The sequence below is a fragment of the Physeter macrocephalus genome, chromosome 16 (genome assembly GCF_002837175.3).
Source record: "Physeter macrocephalus isolate SW-GA chromosome 16, ASM283717v5, whole genome shotgun sequence".
NCBI lineage: Eukaryota > Metazoa > Chordata > Mammalia > Artiodactyla > Physeteridae > Physeter > Physeter macrocephalus.
Genome location: NC_041229.1, coordinates 29,853,605 through 29,864,021, shown reverse-complemented (window position 1 = coordinate 29,864,021; position 10,417 = coordinate 29,853,605). Strand labels below are relative to the sequence as shown.

Sequence of the window (10,417 nt, the reverse complement as noted above, 5' to 3'; positions counted from 1 at the left end):
CCCCCAGCCCCGCCCCCCATTCCCTGCATCTGTGCAGCGCTGTCCCCGCCTGAGCATCCCTCCCTCCTCGGAGCCCCTCCCCCTCGGCATCCGGGTGCAGTGGGTGAACCTTCCCCGTGGCCCAGGGCTGCGCTCGTTCCTCGCCACCTGTCCTCTGCCTCCACTCCTGGGGTCCTTGAGGATGGAGATGACACCCCCACGGGAGCGGTTCTGAACTAATCACTTGAGTTCATCAGGATTGGCTGGGACAAGCACGCAGCTCTCTGCTCACCTCCACGCTTTATCCGTCTTGTTCCACATCTTCAACGCCTTCCCTCTCTCTCTGTTCTCTCCAGCTGCTCCAATACTAACCATCCGCTAAGAACAAGCTCAATTCCCACCTCCTCCGTAAAGCCCTCCAGGACTACCCTCTGTTGATTCTTTTCCCTCTGAGATCCTAGAGCACGCTATACCAACCAGTTTTCAGGGGGAAATTCTTTGCCTCTCCTCCTGTGTGTTCATCTTTTCTCTCCAACTCGACTATAGCGTTCTTGAACGGAAATCAGTATTACCGAGTGACTGAATATACTTTTCACGAGTAAGAAAATCAACTTAGGATTTTTTAACTTTACAGTAATGCGAAAGCAATACGCATTCAGTAGAAACTACTTCGACTTTTGAATTTTGAGCTTTCCTCGGGCCCACCGTATGGGGAAAGACACTTCCTCCTGATGCTGGGTGGCAAAGCCCCAGCTCCCCACCAGCCACGCGACCACACCAGGAGACAGCGGATAGATGCAACCACCACGGACCCAGACAAGCACTCTGCTTGTCAGTACAGTAGTCAATAAATTACACGAGATGGTCAGCACTTTATTAAAAAATAGTCCTTGCATTAGATGATTTTGCCCAACTATAGGCTAACCTAGGTGTTCTGAGTGCACTGAATGTAGGTGAAGCTAAGCAGTGATGTTTGACACGTCAGGTGTATTAAATGCATTTTCAATTTATGATATTTTCAACTTACCATGGGTTTACTGGGACGTAACCCCATGGTAAGTTGAGGAAGATCTGTACAACAGAAGCAGCAGCCAAGGAACCAGTAGGAGAAATAATGGTTTTTATTTAAAGACAGTCACGGCATGGAAGCAACCTAAGTGTCCATCAACAGATGAATGGATAAAGAAGATGTGGCACATATATACAATGGAATATTACTCAGCCATAAAAAGAAATGAAACTGAGTTATTTGTAATGAGGTGGATAGACCTGGAGTCTGTCATACAGAGTGAAGTAAGTCAGAAGGAGAAAAACAAATACCGTATGCTAACACATATATATGGAATCTAAGAAAAAAAAATGTCATGAAGAGATTAGTGGTAGGATGGGAATAAAACACAGACCTACTAGAGCATGGACTTGAGGACATGGGGAGGGGGAAGGGTAAGCTGTGACGAAGTGAGAGAGTGGCAGGGACATATATGCACTACCAAATGTAAATTAGATAGCTAGTGGGAAGCTGCCGCATAGCACAGGGAGATCACCTCTGCACTTTGTGACCATGAGAGGGGTGGGTTAGGGAGGGTGGGAGGGAGGGAGCCGCAAGAGGGAAGAGATATGGGAACATATGTATATGTATAACTGACGTGGGACTGAAAGTTCCAACCCTCTAATCACAAGGTTTTTCCTCCTGGCAACTGGCACCCATCCTGAGGTGCATCGCAAAAGTCACCTCATTAACATAACACACCTTGATTGCTCTCATCACTTGCAAATTCCAAAGGTTTTAGGAGTTCTGTGCCAGAAATGGGAAAAGACTACATACATATTCTGTATTATAAATCACAATGTCACAGAGTCTAGATGGAAACATCCTGGAGACATTTTAAAAGTTTTCAGATCATTTCCTCAGCTCATGATTTCCTCATATCAGGAGAGAGCCTTACCTGACAATAATGATTCAGTTATGTATAGAGTTATAGCCTTAGTGAGCAAAAAGTTTTTCTTCCATTTAAGATTTATTGTTTGAATAGAAGATAATTAAATTACTATTGGTTCCATGTCACTTTACCTTTTGTTAACTTTCTATTAATTTTTTTACATCAATAACAACAATTATTTTTTTTTTACATTTTTAGTATTTGTCATTATTTCAATGTAAAATAGATTGCAGCAGTGACCATTGCTGCTGGGACAGCTGCAGTTGGTTTTCTAACTTACAAACATATATATGGAATCTAAGTAAAAAAATGTCATGAAGAGATTAGTGGTAGGACGGGAATAAAACACAGACCTACTAGAACATGGACCTGAGGATATGGGGAGGGGGAAGGGTAAGTTGTGACGAAGTGAGATAGTGGCATGGACATATATACACTACCAAATGTAAAATAGATGGCCAGTGGGAAGCAGCCGCATAGCACAGGGAGATCAGCTCAGTGCTTTGTGACCACCTAGAGCGGTGGGATAGAGAGGGTGGGAGGGAGGGAGACGCAAGAGGGAAGAGATATGGGGACATATGTATATGTATAACTGATTCACTTTGTTATAAAGCAGAAACTAATACACCATTGTAAAGCAATTATACTCCAATAAAGATGTTAAAAAAATTTAATAAAGACAAAAAAAACTTAAATGGACCAAAAAATAAATAAATAAAAAATAAAAAATAAATGCATGGAGATATGAAAAGAATTTAGGTTATTTTGGGAACTGACAGTATAGTATATCTGGAATGTACTGGCATGGTTCCAATGAAGAGTGGTAGGGGATGCGGTCAGAAAGGAAGACTAAGACCAAGTACAACAAGCCATGGAGCCATGCCAAGGAGTTTAGACTATGTTATGATCATAGAAAGCCATTGAGAGCTTAGAACACGTGTGTTGTAAGATCAGATCTGTAGTTTTAGAAAAGCAGTCTAGCACTGAGAGAATTGAGGATTGGCATAGAGTGAAATACAATCACACTTACCTTTCATTGCAGTCCTCTGAGTATGGTAGAATAGTTTTTCTCTCTGTTTTGCTGAGGAAGAAACCGTAAATCTAGTAAATAGAGTGATTTGTTATGGGTCCTCCAGTAGTAGCACTAGTGTTTGAACAGTAGCAATGAGCATTTATTTGTATTGATTATGTGCCAAGCACTGTACAAACTGTTTAGAATACAAGATATTTAGGCTTTCCAAAAACATTTGAAATAGGAATTATCATCTCCATTGTAAACTAAGAAAATGGAAGTTTAAAAGATTGTATAACTTGACCAAGATAAAGATAGCATAGTTAATAGGTAAGCAACTAAGTTTCAAATCCAGGTTATCTGTCTTAAATCTTAGGCCTAATACTGAGCCAACCTAACAGTATAAACCAGAGTTTGGAAAACTACAGGCCACAGGCCAAATCCAGTATGCTGCCTGTTTTTGTACAGCCCACAGTCATGTGAGCGTGAATGACTTTTACATTTTTAAATAGATGAAAAACTTAGGATAGTACTGGGTTGGCCAAAAAGTTCGTTCGGGTTTTTCTGTAAGATGTTACAGAAAAACCCGAACGAACTTTTTGGCCAACCCAATATTTTATGACGTGAAAATTATCTGAAATTCAAATTCCAGTGTCTATAAAGAAAGTTTTGTTTGGAAAACAGCTATGCCCATTTATGTAGATGCTTTCAGACTACTACAGCAGAGTTGAGGATATAGTTGTATCCGAGACCATATAGCCCATAAAATATTTACTATCTGACCTCTTACAGAAAAGTTTGCTGACTCTGTATAAACTATCAAACTCTCCAACTTCTGCTTGAGCTAAGCACTATTTTTGTTCAAGAAATCATTTTTTTAGGGCAACTATAGCTGTTTTTAATAAGTGTTACAGAATTTGGTGGGGGGCATCAGCATTTTAATGCATTTTTACCAAGAGGGAAGGAACCAGCATAAAATCGAAGGAAGCATCAACATCAATTTATATAAACAAGTAAAAAGAATTACGTTTGCTACTTACTCTTACAGCTACTTTATTTGCAGAAAGTTCAGAATCCTTTGATAAGCTTAGATAAAATAATGGAGTTCAGAACTTTGGTGACTGATTCCTTTTAGGCCAGAAGAAGGTTTTTCCACATATTATTTCGATAATATTATCTGACCCCTAAAAGTCCTGAATAGCTTTATTTCAGCAGAAACATGCCAGACAACTCAGACACTAGGAGGTACATAGCACCTACATTTTTTTAAAGAGCATTTTAGGTTGCAGAAGACTGAAGAACTTTGAGATTTTTTAATATGTGGTAATACTTAACAAAGGATATGAACAACAAATTCTAAGGCTTTTATTGAGGGGAGGGGGAGGTTTACCATTGCTTCTATTATAAATGTAATGTACTTTGCCAGTTAACAAAATTAGAATTACGAATGCTCAAGAATTAAAAGGAAGTAAAATGCTGGTGCTAATGTTTTCCTTGTGTGTCTGTTTACCATTATCTTTGTGCAGGAAGTTAATATACCTACACTCACACTGTTCATTTATGTGTTCATTCATTGATGATGCAGATTCTTAAGGTTCTTCAAGTTCCAGCTCAGGACTAGGGGTTAAATTAATATAGGTACAATAAGATTTCCGTAGAGGATTTTACCCAAAGAAGCATTCACTTTCTCCAAAACACTTCCTAAAAAAATTGTTTGACGCTACATTATTCCATAATGGTTCTCTGAAAAATTGTTCAGTAAACAGATTTAAATTTGGAAATTCATGATGTATTTGAGGATATTAAAAACTCTGAGAACTCCCAAAATTTACTTAACATGCAACCCTGTTCATGCATCTACACCCCACCCTCCATCTGGATCTATGTTCCACATAACATAGTTTGGGAAACGCTACTTTATGAGGTAGATCAGTCTTAGATAATGTCCTGTTCTGACATTCCACAGGAAGTCAGTTTGCCTTTGTTCTATTTTTCCAATAAAGAGTGTTACTTCGGGTGTATCAGCCCCACAGTAACATAGAAACCCTGGACCAGCCTGAACCCCACAGGCCTACACCTTCCAACAGTTGCCACAACTGACAGTACAACTTCAGAAACAATTTTATTCTCAGGGAAATTATGACTATATAATGATTACACAAGTCACTCACAGTAAGTCTTTTCTTTATGTTAAAGTATTTTCACCATGTATATGAAATGATATATGCTGAAAACTCTGCCTTGTATGCACTCTGGTTTAAGTATAATAAATATTTAATTAATGTCTTTTCTATGTGACAGTTTTTTGTTCTTAAGAACTTACTATGAGAGCAATGTTGTTAGCATTGTATTATTGAAAAATAGAGGGAAGTATTTCTCTACCAAAATAGAGTAGCTAGACATTCTTGACAGAGCAAAGTCGTTCAAAATATTCATTGTTGGCAAGTTGTTTCGTTTCCTGTTTTGAGATAGGTTATTTTTTTCAGGGTTGCATTACTAATAATGCCGCTTTTACATACATGAAACCTCTGATGTCCTAACATCTTCTTTTCTAAAAAAAAGTAACTGTTCACTGACTTGGTTCATAAATATTCAGAAAGCATATGTTAGAATAAGTTAGTTGGACTTTATGCATAAATATATTTCTAATGAGAAAAATATTTTGGTTTGCCCTCGTGTGTTTTATTATAATGAAATTTCAGTTGATATCGGCCAAATAGTTAACATAATTAACCTGGATAATTTGGGGCTTTTTTGTTTTCTGGTGTTGTTTTATTTTGTTATTTTCTTTGGTTTGTTGGCTAAGTGATACCAAATATCACCATTTGCCTTTGTAAATGTCTTCTTTCACATATTAGCATATTGCCTTCTATTTGTAGTACACGTATACTTTTAAGCCACTTTCCCTGGGGCATGGACATGAGCATGAGTAATCATAATATATAAATTTTTAATTATTTAATTTTAATAATGTCAAACTAATTTGTTTACATATAATATGAAATGAATTATTTGAAGTTTTCCTAATATATCTCTTTTGTGCATTAACTGAACACTTAGTGTATTTATTGATAGTTATTAATAAAATTTTAGTTTCATCCAAATATTTCAGCCCAGCAGGGTCTGTGCTTTGTCTGTTAAGATAAACATATTAAAGAGGGAATTGTGGCATAAGAATTTAATTCAGTTAAACAATATAAAGTTTCTGTCTGCATAAGGTATTGTGTTAAGTGTGAGAATGCCCAAGTACTTAGCTCTATTACTTTGATCATTTATTTATTGGTGACATAAGGGCAAGTCCATTTAACTTTTTTTACAGGAGGTTGTAACATTTACCGTTTATGAGATTTTAAGCAATGACAAGAAAAATTTTAAGAAGCAACTGTGGTACTTCGCTTTTAAAACACTGTACGTTTTGCTGGAAAGATTTGTACCCTCACTTTAAACAAAAAGCCTACAACCAAAAGCAAGTTTGGAAGGGTTTGGAAATATATACAAAAACTGGTAAATTGATAGTGAATATGCAAAGAATCAACTTTGCATTACTCTTAAATTCCAAATTTAAAGAGAAAATTGCTTGGAGATATAGAGAAAATCTTCTGAATAGAAAGGAATAGCATTATAAAACATTTCAATGTGATGTTTTCATTTTTGACCATAGAAGTTATGGGAAGCAAAGCATATATAGGGTGGCAGAGGAAGATAATTTAAGACCTTTTCTAGGATTATAGACATTCATAGATTCAGATCATTTCAGTTCAACAAATATGTAATGTTTGTCTGCTCTTTGCTGAAAAATTTAAAGCCAATACCAAAAGAAAGCCTACACTAGGTTATTAACTTTAGGAATGACTAAGGAGTTATGAAAATTACAGGAATTTTTGAATCCTAAAGCTTTGCCATTTAAGCAGAATTGGAGAAGAGGGAAGAGATTAGGCAGTGATTAATAATGGTTGAAAATTCTCTTTACTCCAAATTCTGTATTTTTCTGAGGCCCAACTCAGGATTCATTCTCTCCATTAATCCTTGCTAGGTTAACATATCCCAGAGTAGTAGTTTATTTTGATTTTCTTTAAAATACTTATTTTCTCAAAAATTATATTCTAAATATTTGATGTGTATGTTGTTTCTTAAACTAAATTTTAAGCTTCAAAGAAGATTATTATTTTCTCTATTTGGATACATATTGAAATGCTTTGCTTTTATAATATAATTCTAGGTACAATATTAGCACATAAATGCTGTTAAATGAATGGATGAGTAACTGACAGAATCATCAATACAAACATAGAGGAAAATTAGAAACATTCAGGGCAGATGGTCTTCTTATCTATTTGGGTAATGATTCTTCATAAAGAATGAATTTTCTCATATGTCAATCAGGTTACAATTTAGGGATTTTAGAAATGAATAAGTTTTCAAAGGGACTTATCTGTTTTATATCAAGGACTTAGAAAAGTTAGAACATTATTTTCGTGTTGGGGGGGTAGAGAAAAGGATTGGAAAAGACAATCAAAATTCCATATAATGCCCACTTAGACTTAAAAATAGAATGCTTTAAATTTCTTCATGAAGGAAAAAATATTTTTATTTCTCTCTATCCTAGTACCATCCATGACCTGTAGTACATGGTAAAAGGCTGGGACTTTTTTTCTAATTGATTTGAGAATTAGTAGGAATTAAAGAAAAGTTATGCATATGTAGTCCTTATGTGAATAAATAATGCTTTGTATTTGAACTCCTTAATAATACATCATTGGATTCACCCAACATCCCATTAGGTGGACCAGTGTTGTTTATGTTCCTTTTATGATAGGGAAACAGATGCTCAGAGAGTAATCTACTCTCTAGGGTCAGGAGCTCCTAAACAAGCTAATGCCAAATTTTTTTTTTTTTTTTCAATTGTACTACCTATGGCAACTTTGCCACTTGCTTAACTAGGTTACCATGATAAATTCTTCATGGGTTTCTGATTTGTCACTTGTAAAATTCTAGAATGAGTCTAACTTTTCTTTTAAGTTTCATTCTAACTCTAAAAACTAATCCATTAGTTGAATAAAATTATATAAATTCAATAAAAACATGAATCCTAAATTTGAATTGGAATGACTATTATGAACTTCTGATGTTTTTCTTTTAAAAATCACATATTTCTAAGCTTCAGTCACTGAAAAATCCTAGAAGGAGAATGATAGATCATTGCTAGCACCCAGATTATGATCTCTAGTACCATTTCTCATTAAAGGAACCAAGGATCCTCAGAGTAATGGCTAATTTTTGATTTCTGGGACAGCAAATATACAAGATGAACTTACAACATCTTGACATACTAGAAGGTAAGAAAGCTACTGAAGACTACTAGGGACATATCAAAACAAAAATCCTCAGGAGCCAGCCTAATGAGTTCCCACTGCACAAAGATTGACATTTTGAACACCAGTAAGATAGTAATTGCATTGCATTGAAGCACATTGAACATGTTTAAATCCACCAGTTCATAATGATACTTAAAAAAATAGAGGGTGCTCATTGATCACCTTTATAGTATGCTAGGGAACAAATGCATTATTTTAAAAGCATGTAAATAAAGGGAAATTAGATAGCATTTATTCCAGCCTTTCCTATATGAACTGTACCTCATGGTAATCAAATGATTGATAACTGGAAGTTCCTCTTTATAGATTTGTTTCTGCCTGGAAATGAAGACATGTAGAATTAGATTATCATTTTGTAATCTTAAATATAAATAATGATCATCAATGGCTCCTAATAGCTAAAAAAAGAGACACCCAGAATTTATATGCCTCTTGATTGAAGTATACACTACTACCTATGCAGTGTTTTTACCAGAAATTGAATCTGAATCTGAACTCACCTCCAGACCCACTTTACAAGAATACAGGGAACAGAAGAACATGACACCATGGGAATGTAGCCAACAAAAGTCAGAATGTGGGAAACTCTTTGATATAGTTCTTTAGCAAACAAATTACAAGGAATAAAGGAGAAAAAATAAATTTAGGAGAATTAGGAGACATAACAAACCTCAAAGTGTGGACTCTATTTGAATTGCGGTTCTTACAAAAAAATTCTTTTAAAAATTATGGGATAATGGCATTATGGGTATAAGATGATATTAAGGAATTATTGTTAATACTTTTATGCTATATAGTATTTTAATTATATTTTTATATTTTATTTATAGACATATATTTAAATACTTATAGATGAAATTTTATAATGTGTAGGGTTTGATTCAAAATACCCTATTATTTGGGGCTGGGGGAGGTTATAAATGAAATACAGTTGGCCATGAGCTGATAATTGTTGCAGCTGAATGATGTGGGTTTATTATGCTAGTCTTTATTTAAAACATTTCATAATAAAATGTTAAATATATTTTATTATTTGGGAAGATTTTGTGTTTGTATCTTTGGTTATCTAATGATCTGTTGCAACACAGTATATTGCTGTATTTTAAAACAAAATTAATTCTTTTTAAACAGGACGCATATGGTCCATATTCCCCTGATGAGTGCATATCTTTGCCTGTTTACACGAGTGCTGAAAGGGATCGTGTGGTGATCAATATCGACATTCCATGTGGGGGCAACCAAGATCAGTGGATTCAGTGTGGAGCAGCTCTATTTCTCAAAAATCAGTAGAACCCAATGACAATAAAATCTGTCTTAGCCAAAAGAAACATTTATTATTTAAGCTTTAAATAAAATATGTGGTCAGTCCACATTTGAAGTGTTAGTTCAAAATATTAGCATGTAGTTGTCCTGTGTTGTTTATCTCATTGTGTTTTTATTTTAATGGGTAATGACAGCACCCTGTACCTTTTAAAGTAATAACTTAATGGAGTCAATGTTAAAATAGCATATTCCCTATATAATAAGTATTTCTGTGAGGCAGTTCACTTTTCCAGTGGCTCAAAAATTTAATGTTTTAGCTAAGAGTTTTTAAATAGTGTATTTAAGGAATCAGTAATAAATATTTTGGCTATTATTTCTGTATCATTATTTAATAAAATATAAGAAATTATTCACATTTCAGTCTTCCATGGTTTTATATATTTACATATATGTATATATATAACGTCTTTAAACATTGAAGGAAGTATTATATTTTAGTTAAAATATACAGCATCTCAAAGTAATGCAAAAGAAATGGGAAATAATAGCCCAGAAACCAGGATAAGAATTTTATAAATAGAATAATTAAATGATGAAAAGGTTATAATTTCTCATATATATAGCTTTCCCATGTGTTTCTGTGAAACAGTAAAATTCTACAATGGCTGAAAGCTTAAATAAACAGCTAGAAAAGGGAAAAGCAGGGAGGAGTATTCAGGGAAGGTGTTTGTGGGCCATGTCTGGAAATGTCACACATCATATATGTTTATATTCCATTAGAACTTAATCACATGGCTACACCTAATTTCTAGGGTGGTGGAAAATAAGAGTCTAGCTGGGTGCTCATA

At 35.0% G+C, this 10,417-nt stretch overlaps 1 protein-coding gene across 1 annotated transcript in view; it reads left to right on the top strand.

Annotated features, from left to right (window-relative positions):
- The window catches only part of DYNC2H1 (dynein cytoplasmic 2 heavy chain 1), a 387,388-nt gene extending 377,599 nt beyond the window's left edge, over positions 1–9,789 (top strand). Inside the window, exon 89 of the mRNA XM_024115318.3 lies at positions 9,438–9,789. Within this exon, the coding sequence (XP_023971086.1) occupies positions 9,438–9,596 (159 nt within the window). The 3' untranslated portion in view covers positions 9,597–9,789. The remainder of the gene's footprint in view (positions 1–9,437) is intronic.
- Positions 9,790–10,417: the final 628 nt, after the last annotated feature.